This window comes from Leopardus geoffroyi, chromosome D2 (genome assembly GCF_018350155.1).
Source record: "Leopardus geoffroyi isolate Oge1 chromosome D2, O.geoffroyi_Oge1_pat1.0, whole genome shotgun sequence".
Taxonomy (NCBI): domain Eukaryota; kingdom Metazoa; phylum Chordata; class Mammalia; order Carnivora; family Felidae; genus Leopardus; species Leopardus geoffroyi.
Window position 1 is genome coordinate 55,072,590 of NC_059334.1, and position 23,321 is coordinate 55,095,910.

General features: G+C 37.8%; 1 protein-coding gene and 1 non-coding gene across 3 annotated transcripts in view; one reads left to right on the forward strand and one right to left on the reverse strand.

The window, feature by feature from the left end:
- The window catches only part of LOC123576852 (cytochrome P450 2C41-like), a 32,729-nt gene that overhangs the window by 5,262 nt on the left and 4,146 nt on the right, over positions 1 to 23,321 (forward strand). For both annotated transcript variants that reach the window (XM_045438283.1, XM_045438284.1), the window contains 4 exons: positions 1,499 to 1,659; positions 5,149 to 5,325; positions 9,468 to 9,609; positions 15,681 to 15,868. In XM_045438283.1, the coding sequence (XP_045294239.1) occupies positions 1,499 to 1,659; positions 5,149 to 5,325; positions 9,468 to 9,609; positions 15,681 to 15,868 (668 nt within the window). The remainder of the gene's footprint in view (positions 1 to 1,498; positions 1,660 to 5,148; positions 5,326 to 9,467; positions 9,610 to 15,680; positions 15,869 to 23,321) is intronic.
- Positions 884 to 990, reverse strand: LOC123577636. Its single transcript, XR_006701978.1, has one exon. It is a non-coding gene; the product is annotated as a U6 spliceosomal RNA (small nuclear RNA).

The window sequence follows — 23,321 nt, forward strand, 5'->3', positions numbered from 1 at the left end:
AATAAAGAAATAAAAGGACTCTATTTATTGCCTTTTCTGTTTTTAAAAAAAATTTTTAAGTAGGTTCCATGCTGAACGTGGGGCTTGATCTCATGAGCCAGCCAGGCGTCCCAGGACTCTTTATCAAGTTAATCTTTTTTGTCTGCTTATCTGTGACTTAAGTTTGAAATAAAGAGTTCTTATTTTACTTTTATTTTAGGCAAATTGTATTATAATTTGTATTCATTTGTGTTAGTTTTTCTTCTCATATAATATGGATAGCTTTTGCTTTTTTACGTTCATTCCATCCAGTATCTGCATTTTTCCATAATCTTCCTTTCTCTAATCTTTTTCTCTGCTGATTTTACACATGGGTCACTTCAACTATTCATTGTACATAAAAGGTTTCCAGGTCCTTAGTCATTTTTTCCCTTCCTTATATGAGTGCTAATTGCAAGCTTACCAAACAGGTGTGATTCTTCATTCATAACCTGAATCATTACGTAGTTTTTAAAAATTTATTTTTATTATTATTATTTTTAAGTAATCTCCACACCCAATGTGGAGCTTGAACACACGACTCCAAGACCAACAATTGCATGCTCCATGTACTGCCACGCACCCCTATTAGGTATTTTTAAAAGTGGCTTCTTGGGGCATCTGGTGGGCTCAGTCAGTAAAGTCGGTCTTGATCTCAGGGTCATGAGTTCAAGCCCTGCGTTGGCTAAAAAGTAAAAGAAGGGAAGAAGGGAAGAGAGAGAGAGGGTGACAGGAAGGGAGGGAGGGAGGGAGGGAGGAAGGAAGGAAGGAAGGAAGGAAGGAAGGAAGGAAGGAAGGAAGGGACTTCTTTAAATTTGTTTCTTTTGTTCTTCAAAGTAATAGTCCCCTTGGGTAAAAATCAGGTAAACAAATGTAGTGATATACGAATTTGCGTGTCATCCTTGTGCAGGCACCATGCTAATCTTCTCTGTATCGTTCCAATTTTAGTATATGTGCTACTGAAGCGAGCACCAAATGTAGTGATATAAATGGAGTATTTGGAAAACTATTATTAAACAAACGAGGATGGAATGGGCTTCACATTTAAAAAAAAATTTTTTTTACATGTATTTATTTTTGAGAGACAGAGACAGAGTGCAAGCAGGGGAGGGGCAGAGAGAGAAGGAGACACAGAATCTGAAGCAGGCTCCAGGCTCCGAGCAAGCTGTCAGCATAGAGCCGGACTCGGGGCGTGAACCCACGAACCGAACTGTGAGATCATGATCTGAGCTGAAGTCCGATGCTCAACTGACTAAGCCACCCAGGCAGGAATGGACTTCACTTTTAAGGGAAAAGTGACAAGTTGATTTTAAGCATACTAAAATTTTCACCGATAAAGGGATTGCTAGGTAGATATTGCTTTAGAGGTTCTAAAATTACCTTTATCTGTTATCAACAACAAAGACTTTTATATGTATATTTTAATGCTATTTAATAAATCTTTCCTATTCTTCTTTTTTTTAATCTCTCCTATTTTTAGCCTTACCCTGTGACCCCACTTTTGTCCTGGGCTGTGCTACCTGTAATATGGTCTGCTCCATTATTTTCCAAAATCGTTTTGATTATACAGATCAGACTTTACTTGGCTTCCTGGAAAAATTTAATGAAAACACCAAGATTTTGAGCTCCTCATGGGTCCAGGTGAGGTCAAGATCCTCTCTTCCTGAGAGGCTACTTATACTGTTTTGTCCAAGTCCAAAATTCTGTATGAACCATGCTGTGAAGTGAATGAAAACTAGACATTTTGGATGTTATAATGTGGTAACTGTGGAAATCAGATTCTTCTCCCTTCTTGAGATTTGTTTTGTTTTGCTTGCTATAGGTTTGTGCTGTTGTTTTTTTTTTGTGTGTGTTTTTTTTTTTTACTTTTTTTAATGTTTTATTTTATTTTTGAGAGAGAGAGAGAGGGACAGAGTACAAATGGGGGAGGGGCAGAGAGACAGGGAGACACAGAAGCTAAAGCAGGCTCCAGACTCCAAGCTGTTAGCACTGAGCCGATGTGGGGCTTGAACTCACGAACCATGAGATCATGAGGCTCGAACTCATGAACCATGAAATCATGACCTGAACCAAAGTCAGAGGCTTAACAGACTGAGCCACCCAGGCACCCCCGTGTGTGCTGGGTTTTTTGCTTTCTATAGGCTGTAGATGTTTATTTAGTGACTTTTCTGAACTGTTTTTGCTAAGTCTCTTCTTTGTCATGTGCGGTCTCTGAAATCTCTGTTCCTTTAGCTTGTATTAAGCTAATGTTTTGATGGAAGTTTCCTTGAACGTGAGGAGCCGAAATGAAGGGAGAAAGAGGAGGTGGGAGAGAAAGGGAAGGGGAGAAGGGGGAGAAAGAGAGAGAACTGGAAGGAAGAAGGGAGGGACAGAGGAAGGGAGGGAAAGAGAGGGAGGGAGGGAAGGGGGAAGGCAGGAAGGAAGGGAGGGAGGGAGGGAGGGAGGAAGGAACTAATGAATTCTTCCAGATTGGCTCTGTGCTGGGACACTCCTTCAATGCTTTCATCAGACTGTTTTCAATTCTTTCTCAGCTTGTGCTGAGCCAAGATCATCCAGAGGTGAAAGCTTAGGGTCTTCTGAGGTCTTTTCTTAGCCTATGTCCTGCTTTCTAAACTTTTTTTGTTGTTGTTGTTTAATGTTTATTTATTCTTGAGAGAGAGAGAGAGAGAGAGAGAGTGTGAGTGGGGGAGGAGCAGAGGGAGAGGGAGACACAGAATCCGAAGCAGGCTCCAGGCTCTGAGCTGTCAGCACAGAGCCCGACGCAGGGCTCAAAGCCACGAACCGTGAGATTATGACCTGAGCCAAAGTCGGACGCATAACCGACTGAGCCACCCAGGCACCCCCTAAACTTTAAATTTCTAAATTCCTCAGTATACATGGGTGCTTTTGAATGCCCTAATTTCCAGAAGTTACTCTCTCCTCAGCTTTTCTTCCTAGGATTTTGATGTTGTATCCTATGACTTAACTAATCTTTGCCCGAGGAGGCTGTGGGTTATTCATTTGCCTTACAGAGTTTTGGAGACATACCTACTACTTTTCCACCCTGAGTTCTAAGTTAGATGAGACAAAGACCAGAGCCCTTCAGATTGCCCCAGAGAAGTGGCAACAGAGAAAACAATTTTTTGTGAGGATGGTCAGCTCTACTCTTTCTTGAACTAGAAACCAGAGTCCCATGTAAGAAGCTGCCCTTGTTAAGACCCCTGCCAAACTGAAGAAAGAGGTGGGACAAGGACAAATTAAAAACTTCACAAAGCTTTCCCGCCATTTTCAAGTTACCTTTTTCTTAATTCAGCATTCTCTTGATTGCTTTGTTTTCTAGAGTTCAGACAAGTTGATTCTCATGGTTTTTGCTAAAATTTTCAGCCTTTTTTGAGAGGGACCTACCTTTGGAGCTGTCTACTGTGACATTTTCACCAGTTATACTCAGTGAAGTGAATTTTTGAATACCGAACTCCTGCCCAGGGCTAGCGTCCTGGAGTGTGCATCTGAGAAAGATAGTTGAAGCCTTTATTTCACAGACAAGAAGACAAATGTCCAAATATGGAGCTGGTGGAATTCAAGCCCATTTGTTCCCTGGTCTGTGATTTTTCCACTAAACCTCAAACCTCAGTTTCCATAAGCTACTTTGGTGACTGCCTGGAAACATGACCACATCACTCCATGGGCATGCAGGCCCCTGCTGGAAGGTTCCCATTGCCCACAAGGTTTGTCCTCCACTCACTTAGTGACCTCTTCATTACATTACTTAACAGAAGTATGCTAATTTGGGAAGGAAGAGAATGTCTCCTTTAAGAAGAGAAAACGTTTGGGATCACAGATGCTACCAGGGAACACTGACTAGGGAGTAGCTTTGTGCTATATATCAAGTTGCCCAAACTCCCTTAACCTTGGTCTTCATCTATAAAATGTGAATCATAGTAATTCATGTCATTCTATATTTCAAGGTTGTAGGGAGGAATTAATATTTAAAAAATGAGAGAATTGGGGCACCTGGGTGGCTCAGTCACTTCAGTCAGTTGAGCATCCAACTCTTGATTTTGGCTCAGGTCATGATCCCAGGGACATGGGATCGAGCCCCACATTGGGCTCTGTGCTGACAGCACACAGGGCCTGCTTGGACTTCTCTCCCTCCTCTCTCTCGCTCTCTGCCCCTCCCCCCACTCGCACATGCACCGTCTCTCAAAATAAATAAACTTAAAAAAAAAGTTTCTCTCTCTCTCTCTCCCTTTGCCCCTCTACCCTGCTTGTATTCTCTCTCATTCTTTCTAAAAATTAAAAAATAGGTATGCCTGGGTGGCTCAGTCGGTGGAGCATCCAAACTCTTAATTTCAGTGCAGATGTGATCTCATGGTTCATGAGATTGAGCCCCACATCGGGCTCTGTGCTGATGGCACAGAGCCTCCTTGGTATTCTCTCTCTCCCTCTCTCTGCCCCTCCCCACTCTTTCACTCTCCCAAAATAAATAAATAAACTTGAAAAAATAAACTCATTTAATGTCGTAGACTCTGGGTCTAGAGTTCTTTCTTGCCCAGCAAGAAAGCAGGACACAGGATTAAAGTGCGAGAGATGACTAATATCCTGGAGAAGACAAGAGCCCCGATTAAGGGTCCTTGCTCCATTTTTATTAGGATCAGAAGGCTTACAAACATGGTAATGGATGTGCACAAAGGGACAATGAAACTGTGAACATTAACTCATGGACATGAGGGAAAGAGGGGTTTGAAGATATGTGGAGTTAGGGGTTTGGGTCAATACAAAACAAAACCCTGGTGCCAGGCAGCCAGGCAGAAGGTTGTTTACAGCAGACGTGAGGCACCACTTATCTAGCAAGAAAGAACACTAGACCCAGAGTCTACGACAATTTAAAAAATTTAAAAATTTAAGTAAAAAAAGAGAGAATTGACATAAAGATGCCTTAATACTATGAGGTTGATGTATGTGTATAGGAAATTATTATTATCTTCCATCATCTGGTCAGAGTTTGTTCCCTTAAGTATCCCTATGAGCATTAGACAGTTACTTTTATATGCACATTAAATGCTTCCCCAGAAGATAGAGACCATTTTTTCCTTTATCTCATTTCTTTAATGTTTTTAATTTAATAATTAATTTTTTTTTTTTATCCTTAAGATCTACAATAGTTTCCCTGCTCTCATTGATTACCTCCCAGGAAGTCATCGCAAAATATTTAAAAACTTTGCTTATACACAAAATTATATTTTAGAGAAAATCAAAGAACACCAAGAATCCTTGGACATTAACAATCCTCGGGATTTCATTGATTACTTCTTGATCAAAATAAAACAGGTAAAATGTTGGTGACAGATCATTTATTTGTTTGCCTGCATTTTTGGGGTTCACTGATTAGTTCTGTACTTATCAGGGATGTTTCAATAGGCAAGAAATGCTTGGCCAAACACTTTAGGTTCTTATGTATGCATGGATCTGGATTGAGCATCATAGAAGATCTAAGATTGAGTTGCTTAATACCTGGAATACATGGAACCTGTTTGTCAAGTTTCTACCTGAGAAGAAAGAGAATGTACACTTTAGGGGAAATGAAAATACAAACAGATTAGAAATGACAAAATATTGAGGCGTAAAATTAAGGTGGATGTGATCATGTCACACACAGCATGTGGGAGAGGTAGAAGGAAAGATTTAACCTTGCTAGGCTCCTGCTTGTTTTGAGGGTTGATGTAGATCCTCAAATATTTGCAATAAGGAATAGGGGAGGGAATTTCAGATTGGTAGAGTGGTATGATGAGAGGTTCAGGGGTGTGTATTGTCAAAGGGATTGGATGGATAGAAGAGAGAAGTCTTCGCTGAGTGTAGGCAAACATGAATTTGGACAGATACAGAGTTGAACATTGGTGTCTGTCAAGTAACTGTAAACCTGAGTGTTGGCATGACAAGTTTTGGTTTTATCAGGTAGGTGTATGAGCCACAAGAGTGGAATGCAAGTAATTATTGGAGGAAATTATCCTGGGAGCCCTGGAGAATGATCTGTATGATAAGAATGGATTCCAGGACCAACCGTGAGATTTTTCATTTCTTTGGACTTTGGCTTGATAAGAGTCTAGACCATGGAAATACAGAGGATCCTGAAATCAAATCAAATTGTTCATCTTGTCACATCTCAGGGATCTATAGAGACTGGTTTTAGTTGGAGGACAGGATAAGTAGGAACTGTAGGGGAAATTTTAGTAATAAGAACAGATACAGCATTTGAGAAGTTTAACCAAGGAGTGAAAGATTTAGATAATAAATCTGAATGAGTGATAGGATCAAGTTGGAAATCATGTGACAACAGTAATGTAGATGACATAATGACACTTGTGGAGGTACAAAGTCCTCTTTGAACTGGGGAGAGACCAAATCCAGAATGTATCCTAAGGAGCTAATTCTAGAGAAGGAATTCCTTCATCTGAGACCATCGTTATTTTATCTAATCACCTTGTAACTCAGGGCAGAAATGAGAAACCAGTTAGTAAGCTAAAATGGCAAGGAGTCAAAGATGCCCATGAGGGTGACTGTCAAAGAATTGTCCATGCATGTCAATTGGACTGCTCAAATCATGTATTCTGGGTGGAATGAAGTGAAGAAGACAGAATGGTTTGAAGAAACTGGAAGAGGGAAGAAGCAAATTACTTCCACCCTCTTCTTTCTCTACTGATAGGGCAATTATTTTTATCTCTCTGGTGATCATCTGATTTGAGAATCTGATTAAAAAGTATGGAAATTTGGGGTGCCTGGGTGGCTCAGTCGGTTAAGCATCCGACTTCAACTCAGGTCATGATATCACAGCTCGTGATTTCAAGCCCTAAATCAGGCTCTGTGCTGACAGCTCAGAGCCTGGAGCCTGCTTCAGATTCTGTGACTCCCTCTCTCTCTCTCCCCTTCCCCTGTTCATGCTCTGTCTCTCTCTGTCTCTCAAAAAATAAATAAATGTTAAAAAAAATTTTTTTTGGGGGGGGCGCCTGGGTGGCGCAGTCGGTTGAGCGTCCGACTTCAGCCAGGTCACGATCTCGCGGTCTGTGAGTTCGAGCCCCACGTCAGGCTCTGGGCTGATGGCTCAGAGCCTGGAGCCTGTTTCCGATTCTGTGTCTCCCTCTGTCTCTGCCCCTCCCCGTTCATGCTCTGTCTCTCTCTGTCCCCCAAAAAATAAATAAACGTTGAAAAAAAATTTTTTTTTTAAGTATGGACATCTTCCCAGAAGAATGCACCTACATTAATTTTTTTTTTTTTTTTTGCACATATTTTGAGGAATTTTCTTAATGCTGGGAAGCCTCTCCACTGATCCTGGGCTAATTAAGGCTCTGACATCTCTCTTTCAATTAACAGTATTTCCTTAATACTATATTTTAAATTGCATTGTTCCTCTGGTCTTCATCATAGTATTTAAATTCTGTCTTATTCCTTTTTGTTGTTGTTAACATCTTCATAGAGTATAATTTACATACCAAACCCTTCACACATTTCAAGTACAATTCAGGAGTTGTGTATTTTCAGAGTTCTGCAACACCACAGCAATCAATTACCAAACATTTTCATCACCCTGAAAAGAAGCCCCATACGCGCCATCAGAAATCTCCATTGCCCCTGAATCCTCCCTTCAGGCATCACTCCTCTACTTTCTGTCTTTATAGATTTGCTATTCTGGATGTTTCATATTAAAGGACTTCTACAGTATGTGGTCTTTTGTTCTAGCTTCTTTCACTTAACATAATGTTTTCAAGGTTCATTGATGTAACTTGTATCAGTACTTCATTCCTTTGGTTGAATGTTGTTCTGGAGTGGCTATGCCATATTTTATATATCCACTCGTTGGTTGATGGACATTTTGGTTGTTTCTGGTTTTCTGGTTATTATGAATAAACTTCTATGGACATTTGTGTACAGGTTTTTGTACAGGTTAATTTCTCTTGGGTATATACCTGGTGATAGAATTGCCGGGCCATATGATAACTTTGTATTTAACCTTGGGAGGAAGTGTGGTGGGTCAAAGACCTGAATGTAAGAGCTAAAAATGTAAAACTCATAATTACAAGAAAACTTAGGCATAAAATTGGCTAAAATTGATAATCCATTTGTATGTAAGCACTGATTCTTTAAATTCGCCTCAACAGTAGGAAATGCTAAAAATGGTTTATTAGTGCCCTATTGTTTTTCCTCGCTTTAGAGTGATTTTGGGTTGGCAATGTTAGAAAACTGTGTAAAGTTGATGTTACTGGTGGGTCTAGTAAGTACAGCTATTGAGTGGGTTAAGCCTGTCTTAATGGAGTTGATTACATGTTAGGCATGCTACTGGTCACTTGGGGATTATAAAAACCTTATTAAATTAATGCTGGTCTATAGGAAGGGATAGGAAGAAATTATTATTATTATTATTATTTGTATTTTAGTGACCTCAGTATTTCAAATGGCCCTATGGTTATTATCGACTTTGTGTCATCCTTACCTTAAACCAACTTCGGTTGTCCTTGTGAAGTGCTTTTGCTCTCCCAATGTACAGTTTATGAGACCTCTATTCAGTCAGTCTCTTATCCTCAACATCTGCATTTCCCCTACACTCTCCTTCATCCCTTATGAGCAGTTAATGCTTAAATTTTCTGTCTTCATGTCTGTAGTATTTCTTCTATCTCTATATCCCCACTAATTCCTGTACTTGTTTCCTACTCCAAGTTGCCTCCTGCCTCACATCTAGAATAGTCTGTTCTAGGATGTGCTGTCATGTTAGCTTTTGCACATTTTCAACCTCATAATGAGATTTTAGGCAATATAGAATCCACATAAATTCTATAACAGAAGAAGAGAATTGCAAATTCTCGATCTTGGTTTATACCATTTTTTGAGATATTGCTCTAATTTACTCATTTCTCTGTATTCAGATTGTGTTTGCCTACCAACAAGAGAAAACCCAATTAACAATATTTTAAGAAAGTGTAGTGGGTTTATTTATCTCATGTACAGCGAATTTCATGTAGAGCGGTCCAGGACATGTACAGTAGCTCTGAAGTATCATGGACTCAGGTGCCTTCTATTTTTCTTTAGCACACTTAGTGTGTAGGCTTTATGTTCATGCTCAAATACTAGTGTTTCAAGATGATGTCTACACCACCGCCACCACCTACATATCTGTGTTTTGAGTAAGAAGAAGGAAAGAGAAAGTGGCATCCATAGGCCATTGGTAAGAAATAGATTGCTTGGCCAATGTAGCTGCAAAGGAGGCTGGGAAGTGGAATTTGTAGGCAAGCAAGGGATAAGGAATAGGAAATGAAGATTGGGTCAGCTAATGCATACAGTTTTCCATACCATACCATTATTATTTTAACACTGCCCTCTCTAGTTTCTAAGTTTGCTTCCCTTGATAACAATGTGCTATTTGGGATTTATTGTAATGACATGTGCTGGCAAACCATCAAATAATGGCATTGAATAATTCCTAGGAAAACCACAGTCAGAAGTTGGAGTTCACTACTGAAAACTTGATAGCCACTGCAAGTGATTTGTTTGCAGCTGGGACAGAGACCACAAGCACCACCCTAAGATATGCTCTCCTGCTCCTGCTGAAGCACCCGGAAGTCACAGGTACCGCCAGCATGGTAGGAAGGGTGAATTTCAGAAATGATGTTGAGAAGACACTCGTATGGGCTTCCATCTTGTTTCTCTTAGAGAAGCTTCCTTACTGAAATTCCTGTGCCACCAGCTCTGATTCGTCCAAATATGAAAAAGGGAGATAAGTGAGGCAAATTCACACACTAGCAGAGGATGACTGAGAAGTGAAGACACTGTGAGCAATAATAGCAAAAGCAGAAGGCTATGGATTTTATCAACAAAAAGAACTTTGGATAAATGTCTAGATTTTATGGGAAAGGATTTATAGCAGGCACGGCCAGCATAAGTTGAATATCAGTTTTCTTAAAAGAGGCCACTTTGAATGGTAGGTGTGTTCTTGGAGAAATCTTTCCTGGGGTTGCTGGGTCAGTTGAGCATCTGACTCTTGGTTTCAGCTCAGGTAATGGTTCCAGGGTCATGGGATTGGGCTTTGCATCGGGCTCCATGCTGAGTGTGGAACCTGCTTAAGGTTCTCTCTCTTTCTCTCTCTCCCTCTCTCTGTTTCTCTCCTCTGCTTGTGCTCTAAGAAATAAAAAATAGAAAGAAAGAAAGAAAGAAAGAAAGAAAGAAAGAAAGAAAGAAAGAAAGAAAAGAAAAGAAAAGAAAAGAAAAGAAAAGAAAAGAAAAGAAAAGAAAAGAAAAGAAAAGAAAAGAAAAGAAAAGAAAAAAAGAAAAGAAAAGAAAAGAAAGAAGGGAAGGGAAGGGAAATATTCTGAATATGCAGTTTTCTAATGGTAAGGTAGGGAAGATGGGAACTATGTTGAAGTATAGCAGAAACTTAGTAAGACGGCCTGAGAAAATTTCCAGTCTGGGAAGTATTTTACAAGGTTAGATTTATAAAAGATACATGCTATTTAGACACAATGTGGTTTAAAGGATTTTTTTTCCCTTTTAATTTTTTTTAACTTTGTTTATTTTTAAGTAGGCTCCATGCCCAAAGCAGAGCCCAATGCGGGGCTTGAACTCACAACCCTGAGATCAAGACCTGAGCTGAGATCAAGAGTTAGACACTTAACCGACTGAGACACCCAGGCACCCCATTTTTTTCCTTTTTAAACAACTATATTTTTCCACCTTATTGAGATATAATTAACAAGTAAAAATTGTGTATACTTATAGTATATAATGTGATGATTTCATATGCATGTACATTGTGAAATGATTACCACAATCAAGCTGATTAACATATTTACCACCTCACATAGTTACCTTTTGGAAGATGAGGGTATGGTGACAACTCTTAATATCTACTCTCTTAGCAAATTTCAAGTGTACAATACAGTATTAATCACAGTCACCATGTTGTACATTAGACACCCAAATTTATTCATTTTAAAAGTTTGAACCCTTTGACCAATATCTCTCCATTTCCCCCACCCCCAGCCTCTGGCAGCCACCATTCTACTTGCTGCTTCTATGCATTTGACTTTTTTAGATTCCACATATATGTGAGATCATGCAGTATTTGTCTTTTTGTGTCTGGCATATTTACTTAGTGTAGTATCCTATAGTTTCATCTATGTTGTTGCAAATGCCAGATTTTCTTCTTTATTGGCTAAATAATATTCTGTTGTTATCCTTTTCGTTATTCATCTATCAATGAACACTTAGGTTTTTCCATATCTTGGCTATTGTGAATAATGCTGCAATGAACAAGAGAGTGCAGAGATCTCTTTGAGATACTGATTTCCTTTTCTGTGGATATATGCCCAGAAGTAGAATTGTTGGATCAATGTTAGTTCAGGTTTTAATTTTTTCAGCAACCTCTCTACTGTTTTCTATAATTGCCGTACCAATTTACATTCCTATCATCAGTTTACAGTGTTCTCTTTTTTTCTGCATTCTTACTAATATTTTTTATCTCCTGTCTTTTTGATAATAGCCATACTAACAGATGTAAGGTGATATCTCACTGTGGTTTTGATCAACACGTCCCTGATATTCAGTACCTTTTCATATATCCACAGGCCATTTGTATGTCTTCTTTGGAAAAATGTGTATTCAGGTCTTGTGCCCATTTTATTTTAGGTTGTTAATTTTTTGCTATTGAGCAGTATGAGTTCCTTATGTATTTTGAATATTAATCCCTCATCAGATACATGCTTTGCAAATGTTTTCTTCTATTCCATAGGTTACCTTTTCATTTTATTGATTGTTTCCTTTGTTGTTGTTGTTGTTTTTGAGTAAACTTTAAGCCCTATGTGGGGCCCAAACTCACAATCCCGAGATCAAGAGTCTCATGCTCTACTGACTGAGCCAGCCAGGTGCCCCTGTATTCTACCGTTTTGATTACTGTAGCTTTGTAATAGGGCTTGAAATCAGAAAGCACGGTACGTCCAGCTCTGTTCTTTTTTCTCAAGACTGCTTTGTCTATTCAGGGTCTTCTGTGGTTTAGTATGAACTTTAGGATTTCTTTTTCTATTTTTGTGAAAAATGTCATTGGAATTTTGGCAAGGATTACATTGGAGTAGATTACTTTAGTTAATATAGGCACTTTAACAATATTAATTCTTCTAATCCATGACCACAGGATATCTTTCCATTTAATTGTGTCCTCTTAAATTTTTTAATCAATGTTCTATAGTTTTCAGTGTACATATCTTTCACCTCTTTGGTTAAATTTGTTACTAAGCATTTTATTCTTTTTGATGCCATTGTAAATGGAATTGTCTAATTTCTCTTTCAGATAGATCATTGTTAGTGTATAGAAACACAACTGATTTTTATATATTGAGTTATATCTTTCTACTTTACTGCATTTGTTTATTCCAACAATTTTTGGTGAAGTCTGTAGGATTTTCTATATATAAGATCATGTCATCTGCAAACAGACACCATTTAACTTCATTCTGTTCAGTATGGATGCCTTTTATTTATTTTTCTTGTTTAATTGCTCAGGCTAATCCAGTACTATGTTGAATAAAAGTGGCAAGTGTAGGCATCCTTGTCTTGTTCCTAATCTTAAAGGAGAAAACTTTCAGCATTTCACCACTGAGTATGATGTTGTCCTTGGCTTGTCATGTATGGCCTTTATTATATTGAGGTTCATTCCTTTTATATGTAATTTGTTGAGAATTTTTTTAATCATGAAAGGATGTTAAACTTTGTCAAATGCTTTTTCTGCATCTACTGAGATGATTATATCATTTTTATCCTTCATTCTGTTAATACAGTGTATCATATTTATCTTTTTGAGTATTTTGAACCACCCAGGCATCCCAGTGATAAATCAAGCTTGATCATGGTGTATGATCCTTCCAGGGTGCTGTTGAAGTCAGTTTGTTAGGGTTTTTTGTTGTTTTGTTTTTGTTTTTGTTTTTGTTTTTGTTTTTGTTTTTTTGAGAATTTGATCTGTGTTCATCAGGAATATTAGCCTTTTCTTATACTGATGTCACACTTCTAAAGGAATTTTATTATTTCAGAAGTCTGAGTCCAGAAAAATGGTGTTTGCGACAACAATTTCTTTTTGGGTCAAGTTTTTATCTTTTGCGAACTAAGAACAACTTAAAAAATGTTTTTAAAACTTCAAGAATATTCTGGTTGTGCACAGCAGATCAGTTATACACATGGTTTTCTGAATCAGAATCCCATTGAAATGATGATAAATTAATTATAAATGAGCACTACTGTTTCAGTTGGAGAAGAGAAGCACAGCAAAACAGTTATCAAATCTTCAACAAATTTCTAAAGCATAGAGAGTGAATGGAGGGCTGATAACCGTCTCAGGAGGGAGATTGAAGTTGTAAGCTAAATGTCAAAGAAGGAAGATTTAGTCTGGGAAAACAAGCCCCTACAACTACATAAGGCTCAGTATTGAAAGAACCAAGTCTCAAGAAAGGTAGAGGGAGACTGGAGTAGAAAACAGGAGGCTCTCCCTGCCTAGCTACCTGCTACAACTTCTCTTAGCAGGTAACTGTTTTCCCTCCACAGAAAAGGGAGCTCACTCTCTAGAGAAACTGAACCTGAGAGACCTTGCCCTCAGGGACACTTGGCAGAGACAGAGAAAGAGTGAAGTGTAGGGCTGAAAAAGAAAGACTAAGTAATAGTCTACTTGAATTCTGAGACCCTTAGCTCCTTTCTCTATCCTCTTCCTAAAATTCAGCAGCCAGATATAGACCTCAGAGAATGAACAACTCCAGAGAAAAGACCTCCCTCTTCTGCCATCTAGACAGAAAATTCTCACCAAATTCCCAGCAAAGTGAATGAAATAATAATATCCTCCCTAAGACAGAGGGTCAAGGAATTGCAGAACACCATGATTAAAGAAAAATTCATAAAAACTTTCAGAGATAAATCAAGTACTGTATGGCATTAGAATTCTCAAGAGCAACTATATCCTGAGTATTAAAGGATATTTTCAGATCTACAAGTTGGCAAAAAACTTACCCTCTGATTTTATTTTCTTAGAAATACACTGGCTCAGTCAGTAGAACATGTGTCTCTTGATATCAGGGTTATAAGTTTGAGCCCCACTTTGGGTATAGAAATTGCTTTAAAATTTTTTTTTTAATTAGGGGCGCCTGGGTGGCTCAGTCAGTTAAGCCTCTGACTTCAGCTCAGGTCATGATCTTGCAGTTTGTGGGTTTGAGCCCTGCGTCAGGCTCTGTGCAGATAGCTCAGAGCCCGGAGCCTGCTTCAGATTCTGTGTCTCCCTGTCTCTGTGACCCTCCTTTGCTCACACTCTGTCTCTCTCTGAAAAGTAAATAAACATAAAAAAATAAAATAAAATAAATTTTTTAATTAAAAAAAAATATACTAGAGTGTATGCTGTATGCAGACGTCTGAAATCAAGTCAGAGGAAGTCATGGGCTCCAGGAATCAGGAGGTCCATGTAGGAGAATGGAAGTGAGAATGTACTGGGCACCAGGCTTAGAAAATATCCATTTCAAATTGGACTAGGTGGACAAAGCAGATGTGAGAGGACATACCCAAGAAGAAAAGAGAAAGGATCAGTTATTTGAGGTTTACCAGTAATTAGAAAAATTATTACTAGGAGTTTGAAACATCTACCTGAGCAGTTGCCATAATTCTAAATTAGCATCTAAAAAGTAGGAATTGAAATAAGCAAAGAATGTACAAATAAAACCAAGAATGTACAAAAAATGAAACATAATCATAGTTGTCACACTTATGTAATATTTATTATAGTCATAATTTAAACAATGAATATTGAGATAATCAGAAATTATATGAATATATTGGGGAAAATGGAACAAGGGGAAGCATGTGTGTGTATGTATCTGTCTGTGGATGTGTGCATTTTGTGTGGGGTGGGGGTTGAAACATAAGTCCTGCTCTCTTCCCGGAACATCATTAGACATTGTCTAAAAATGAGTAAGTTGTGGGGGCACTTGGGTGGCTCAGTCAGTTAAGCATCCTGCTCTTGATCTCAGCTCAGGTCTTGATCCTCATGGTCATGAGTTCAAGCCCTGCGTTGGGCTCTGTGCTGGGCGTGAAACCTACTTAAAAATAAAGAAATAAAAATAGAATAAAGAAAAAAATAAAAAATTAGTAAGTTGAGAAATAGGAATAGTCAATATTTAGAAACGTGAAGCATAAATTTCAGAAGAAACTGCTAGAATCTTTCAAATCTTTCAAAATCTCAAACCTTTGGGAAATGTGAGGATGAGAGAAGATATCATTGTAAGGTGCAAATAACTATACACATACAACATACATACAGTCACACAAACCATACATACATACACATCAGTTATAGAATTTGATTTTTAAAACATTATTTTGATATGAAAAAAATACTTAATCCCTGTTTTCCTTTCTTTGAGGACAGTGATTTCTTGAGTTAAAATGTACTATTAACCTATGCTTATCATACGTGTGCACAGATTGATCTCAAAGTCTAGTTTGTCTGGAGTCATATGTGTCAATATTACGGCAACTCTCTCTCAGATGTACTTCTGGGCACATAGCCGATGTTTGTGATGATGTTGGAATACCTTCAAAGTGTTCAGATAACCTGAGTTGGCATGCAAATATCTATGCATTTTTCACTTTTTTCATCAGTCTTATTTGTGTTTTATCAGCTAAAATCCAGGAAGAGATTGGCCATGTAATTGGCAGACACCGGAGCCCCTGCATGCAGGACAGGAGCCGCATGCCCTACATGAATGCAGTGTTGCATGAGATCCAGAGGTACATTGACCTTATCCCAGTCAACCTGCCACATGCAGTGACCCGTGACATTAAATTCAGAAACTATGTCATCCCCAAGGTAAGAGATATTTCTCCTACACTGACTTTAGTGCTCTTGAAGTTCCCCTGTTCTCACTATTGGCTCAGTCCTCTACCAATACAAGATGAGAAAGGTGCAAAACTCATATATGTGGCAGCTTGATGGATTTTGTGTTGTTTCCAGTTTGAGGCTACAGACCTTTTTTTAAAGTTTATTTATTTTATTTTTTTAAATTTTGTAATGTTTATTTGTTATTGAGAGACAGAGAAAGACAGAGCATGAGCATGGGAGGGACAGAGAGAGAGGGAGACACAGAATAAGAAGCAGAATCCAGTCTCTGAGCTGTCAGCACAGAACCCGATAGGGGGCTCGAACTCACAAACCATGAGATCATGACCTGATCCTAAGTTGGACGTTTAACTGACTGAGCCACCCAGGCGCCCCTATTTATTTATTTTAAGAGAGAGAGAGAGAGACAGCGTGAGTGGGGGAGGGGCAGAGAGGAGAGAGAATCCCAAGCAGGCTCCACGCTGCCAGTGCAGAACCCTATGCAGGGCTTAAACTCATGAACCATGAGACTGTGACCTCATGAACCATGAAATCATGACCTGAACGAAATCAAGAGTCAGACGCTTAACCGACCGAGCCACCCAGGCGCCCCACTGAGGCTACATACTTTTATGACAGGTTTTGGTATTTGGCTGTGTAAGTCTTCCAAATTTGTTCTGCTTCTTTAATATTGTTTTGGCTACTCTTAGCCGTTTACATTTCCAAATAAATTTGAGTATCAGTTTGTCAGTAATCCAAAGCATTTGGCTGTGATTTTTATCAGGGTGATAATAAAATAATTTAGAAAGAATTGACATGTTGGTATCTTGAATCTTTCAATTCATGGATATGGCATATTCTCCCAATTTATTTGGACTTTCTTTAATTTTTTCAATATTTTCAGTGCAGTGGCTTGTAATATCTATTAGGTTTTTCCTAGATGAGTGGTATTTTTGATGTTACTATAGATTGTATAATTTTTAAAATGCCTTTTCTACTTTTTTTGTTATATGGAAATATACTTGATTTTATTATTTTGATGACCTTACATCTAGCAACCTTTCCAAATTGACTTATTGCTAATAATTTGTGGATTTATTTGTAATTTCTATACACAGAATTCTTCAACCTGGTTTAATGTATATTTTTTAATGTTTATTTATTTTTGAGAGAGAGAAAGAGAGAGAGAGAGACAGAGACAGAGACAGAGAGCAAACAGGGGAGGGACAGAGAGAGATAGAGACACAGAATCTGAAGCGGGGCTTGAACTCACAAGTAGTGAGATCATGACCTGTGCCGAAGTCAGATGCTTAACCAACTGAGCCACCCAGGTGCCCCAATATTTGTTTTAATAATTAATACTTGAACTTTAAATTTTATATACTTGCAATGAGCTTTAATTTAAATATAAATAATCATGGATCACTCAAGGCTACTGTGTTGGACAGAACCGATCTAAGTTGTTGTTGTTGTTTTTAATACTTGAAACTTTATGTTAAAACCTTTATTCTGCAATATTAAAAACTCAGAAAATTAAAAATAAATCGAAGTGCAATTTCTTTCAGTGGCCAGAATCTTGAACTGAAGTGAATCAATCTATATATTCCTTATTGATGCACTTTGTGTGAATATTCATGTTTTGCTAAAGAGGTATCAATGTGTTTGATTATATGATACCACATTATTGGGAGTATTTTAAAATTTATGGCATATACATCATAATACCTTTCTAAAATCATCAAACTGTACTTAATTTGAAAACACATTAGGCCTCAGGAGGTTCAGATGAAGGATTGTGTATTTATACTTCCATGAAAACAAATGTTTATATTTGTTGAACTGATGTAGAAAAATAAGCTAAAATAGTCATTCTGTATATAACTTTGAAATGGTTAATAAAAACAACTTTGGAGGGCTGGCGCGTGGCTGGCTCAGTCGGTAGAGCATGCGACTCTTGATCTTGGGATTGTGAGTTCAAGCCCCACATTGGGTGTAGAGACTAGTAAAAAAAATACATAAACTTAAAAAAAAACACTGGGGTGCCTGGGTGGCTCAGTCGGTTGAGCATCTGACTCTTGATTTCAGCTCAGGTCATGATCCTAGGGTCTCGGGATTGAGCCCCGCATCCCCCTCCACGCTGAGGTCAAGCCTGCTTAGGAATCTGTCTCCCTTTGCCCCTCTCATCCACTAGCATGTGCACACCCATGGTTTCTCTCTCTCTCTAAAATAATTTTTAAAAGACATGGATTTACATATTAAACAAACAAAAAACCTTTGGGGGAGGGATGACTTCCTCTGAGTTGCAGAAAACCATTTGGGCTTCATCTGGCTTTCAGGTTATTTCCCAGCCGGGAAAATGCCTCGTCAGAATCACAGTTGCATGCTTAGGACAGAAGGGTGAAAGAAGTGACACTTGTGCAGAGAGGGCTATTTCTCTTCTGGGTTTTCTAAATGAACCAGGCACTTTCTTCTGCCAACTGTATCCTAAAAATGGAAAACTCAAGTAGATATTTGAAATGCAAGGCAGCAGGAGATAAATTCAGGAGGATAACCTCTGTATAAACTCTGGCTCGGTTACCCTTTACTATAATCTTGAATAAATTTCTTAATCCTATGTGCCTTGGTTTTCTCATTTGTAAACTGTTGATAGCACTGACCTTTACGTCACTAGAATGTTGCAAGAATTCAACCAGGTAACATATACAAAATACAAGCTAAAACTATGACCATTTTTACTTATTAGACTGATGAAGTCAAAGGCTGAGAAAATGTTGTATTGGTGAGGGTGTGTGTAAATGAGCACTTTCAATCACCAGTGGCAGGATTGTAGATAACTACATCTTTTTTGGAGGACATTTTGGCAATATCTATCAGAAATAAAATATAGAATCTTATAACGCAAGAATTATAATTCTTGGTATCTACTACAAGTGCTAACAGAGGAATGTTCAAAAAATGTGTCCTTGCATCACTGTTTATAATAAAAGCATTCTGTTTTTGTTTCTGAGAGAGAGAGAGAGAGAGAGAGAGAGAGAGAGAGAGAGAGAGAGAGAATATCTTAAGCAGGCTCCATGCTCAGCACTGAGCCCAACATGGGGCTTGATCCCACAACCCTGGGTCATGACCTGAGCCAAAATCAAGAGTCAGATGCTTAGCCAACTGAGCCACACAGGTGCCCCTAAAAAAATATTCTTAACTATCTAAATGTTCATCAGTAGTGTAACGATACATTCATATTCTATAGCATGAATAAGGCAGATGTACATGTGTTGATATGGGCCAGTACCAAATTATTTTATTAAATAAAAAATAAGATTTTTATTTCTTTTTATGAAACAAGTACTAAAGCATGACAATGACATCGTTGCCTCTAAGTAAGTCTAAATGCACTTTCAAATTATATCTTGTTTAGAAGGCTAAGCAATGCATCTATGGAAGCATTGCATCTTGAGATGATTTTCATCAATGATTCTAGAATTTCTAATAAAATTCCTGCTGTGCCTCTCAAATTCAAGTAAAATTAAAAAAATCAAGATGTAGTGGATGCTTGTCATTTGATAAAAAAAAAAGAAGAAGAAGAAGAAGAAGAAGAAGGTGATAGGCCAAATAAACATGTAGATTTATTTGCCTGATATATATATTCTCTCTGGAAGGGCATATTCCCTGGAAGGACATATCACTCGTTGTGAATAGTTGTTTTTGGAAAGTATTTAGATGGGAGGGAGACCTACTTTTCACCATATGTGCTTTTTGTGACTTAGTGCATTCCTTTATTTTTATCTTGAGGTATAAGTTATACAAAAGAAAATTCACATTTTTAAGGGTAAAGTCTAATGAGTTCTGACCAATATGTGAAGTCAAGTAACTACCACCACAACCAAGATGTAAAACATTTCTATCATCTCAAAAAAGTTCCCTCATTCTCCTTTTACAATCAATCCACTTCCCCCAGTTCCAACTCTTGGTAACCACTGATCTGTTTTTGGTTCTACGGTTTTGCCTTTTCAAGAATGCAATGTAATAGAATGTGACATAAATAGAATAACTTGTAATCAATATAAATAAGCCTTTATCTTTTTTATGTGACAGAATGTATTTGAGATTTATTGCACTTTGTTATTGCACTTATCATTAATTTGTTTTTTTTTTTTTTTGATGAATGATTTTCTATCCTACAGAGTACCACAAATTGTTTATCCATTCACTACTTGATGGGTATTTGGGTTGTTTCCAGTTTGAGACTATTTGAATAAAAGTGCTGTGAACATTTGCATACAGGTTTTTGTGTGGATATAAATTTTCATTTCTTTTGGGTGAATGCTTAGGAGTGGGACTTTTGCTTAACTGTTTAACTTTATAAAAAACCATCAAATATTTTCTAAATGTGGCTGTGATATTTTACATTCCTGCTAGCAATGCGTGAGAGTTCCAATTCCTTCAGGTACCTTCCATCACTTGCCATTGATGGTCCTTTTTTTTTTTTTTTAATGTTTATTTATTTATTTTTAGAGGGAGGGAGGGAGGGAGGGAGAACATGAGTGAGGGAGGGGCAGAGAGAGAGAGAGAGAGAGAGAGAGAGAGAGAGAATCCCAAGCAGACTCTGTGCTGTCAGTGCGGAGCCTGATGCAGTGTTTGAACTCACGACTGTGAGATCATGACCTGAGCCAAACTCAAGAATTGGGTGCTTAACTTACTGAGCCACCCAGGTGCCACATAGTTGGTGTTTTTAAATTTTAGGTACTATAAGTGGTTATGTAGTGATGTCACATTTTGTTTTATTTCTGTTTTCTGGATGGATAATGATGTTGGGCTTCTCTTCATGTATTGATTGACTATTCATATATATTCTTTGGTTGAATTATCAAATTATATTCCTATTTTGTATTGGGTCGTTTGTCTTATTTAATTATTGCAATCCTTTATATATTGTATACACAAGTCTTTTATTATATGTAAGTGTTGCTAATATTCACTCTCAATCTGTAAAGGGCTTGCTTGCTTGCTTTTTCTTCTTTCCTTTTCTTCCTTCCTACCTTCCTCCCTCCCTCTTTCTTTCTTTCTTTCTTTCTTTCTTTCTTTCTTTCTTTCCTCCAAAGAATGTATTTCAAAGAGCAGAAGTTTTGAATTATGATGAAGTCCAATTTATCAGTTATTTCTCTTTTGACTTGTGCTTCTGTGTCCTATATGGAAAATTTTTTGCCAACACAGGTTCCCAAACATTTGCTCTTATCTTTTCTTCTACAAGTTTTATGCTCTTAGCTTTTGTATTTAGGTCTGTGATCCATTTAAAATTCATTTTCACTTATAGTGTGAAGTAGTTTATACTTCATTCCTTTTGGTAGGGACACCCACTTGTTCCAGCACCATTTATTGAAAATACACTTGCTTTTTAAATCTTAAAGTAACACTTCCACATATTACTTGTCTTAAAATGCACAAGGCAATAATATTGAAAACAAAATTATAGACCTTAAATATGATAAACTTAGAGGATGGAACTTCCTTCCAATTTTGAATTTAAAAAATAAAAAAGATCTCAGTAGCATTTAAACACACACAATGGTATATAATGTTTTATGTTTATATAAATAATACATATGAAAATGTGTATACATCTATATTTTAAGTACATATCTATCTGTACCCATTGATCTGTCTATCACACTTAACACCTAAATATTTCATATGTGTCTTGTAAGAACAAGGGCTTCTGCATAGCAGTAATAGCATTCACACTCAAAGAATTATCATATATACAATAACTTTATCTAAAATATAGCTATAGATTTTTTCAGTTGTCCTAAAATATCTTTTTTTTTAATGTTTGTTTATTTTTGAGAGATAGTTAGAATGCCAGTGTGGGAGGGGCAGAGGGAGATAGAGAATCTCAAGCAGACTTCATGCTGATGGCAGAGAGCCCAATGCGGGGCTTGAACTCAAACTGTGAGATCAAGACCTGGGTTGAAGTCAGATGCTTAACCAACTGAGCCACCCAGGTGCCCCCCTCTAAAGTATCTATTATAGCTTTTTTTGAGGGGGCATCTAGTATCTAATAAAGGAATAAATATACAATTTTATTATGGGTCCCTTTACGCCCCTTTTATAAAGAACAGTTCCTTTTCTTTTATTTATTTCATTTCAATACACTACTGAAGAGTCCAGGATAGTTGTCATGTAAAATATTCCTCAGTCTGGTTTTGTATGATTTTTTTGTTTTTGTTTTTGGTGGTTTTTTTTTTTTTTTTTTTTTTTTTTGAGAAAAAGAGAGAGCATGTGAGCAGGGGAAAGGGGCAGAGGGAGAGAATCTTCAGCAGGCTCCATGCTCAGCACGGAGCCTGACATAGGGCTCTATCCCCATGACCTGAGCTGAAACCAAGAGTCAGATGCTCAATCGACTGAAGCACCCAGAAGCCCTATGTGATTTTTTTTTTTGTTTTTGTTTTTGTTTTTTTAGATTAGATTCAAGTTCTGTGTTTTGGGGAAGAACATTACATACGTGATGTGTACGTCCCAGTGAATTACGTTTTGGCTAGAGACATGTAATATCAATTTATATCATTATTGGTGATGCTAAGGTAGTCATTTATTAAGGAGGTATCTTCCATGGGGCACCTGGGTGGCTCAGTCGGTTAAGTGTTGTACTTCAACTCAGGTCATGGTCTCATGGTTTGTGGGTTCAAGCCCTACATTGGGCTCTGTGCTGACAACTCAGAGCCTTGAGCCTGCTTCAGATTCTGTTTCCCTCTCTCTCTCTACCCCTCCCCCACTCAAAAATAAACAAAAATATAAATAAATGTTTAAACAAATAAACTTTTTGAGGAAACTCCCTACTGTTTTCCAGAGTGGCAGCACCAGTTTGCATTCCCACCAACAATGCAAGAGGGTTCCCCTTTCTCCACATCCTCACCAACATCTGTTGTTTCCTGAGTTGTTCATTTTACCCACTCTGACAGGTATGAGTTGGTATCTCAGTGTGGTTTTGATTTGTATTTCCCTGATGATGAGTGATGTTGAACATCTTTTCATGTGTCTGTTAGCCATCTGGATATCTTCTTTGGAAAAGTATCTATTCATGTCTTCTGCCTGTTTCTTACAGATTTTGAATACTAACCCTTTATCTGAAACGTAATTTGCAAATATCTTCTCCCATTCCATCAGTTGCCTTTTAGTTTTATTGATTGTTTCCTTCACTGTGCAGAAGCCTTTTATCTTGATGAGGTTCCAGTAGTTCATTTTTGCTTTTGTTTCCCTTGCCTCCAGAGACGTGTCTAGTAGGAAGTTGCTGTGACTGAGGTTAGAGAGGTTGCTGCCTGTTTTCTCCTCTAGGATTTTGGTGGTTTCCTGTCTTACATCTAGGTTTTTCATCTTTGGAATTTATTTTTGTGTATGTTATAAGAAAGTGGTCCAGGTTCACTCTTTTGCATGTCGCCCTCCACTTTTCCCA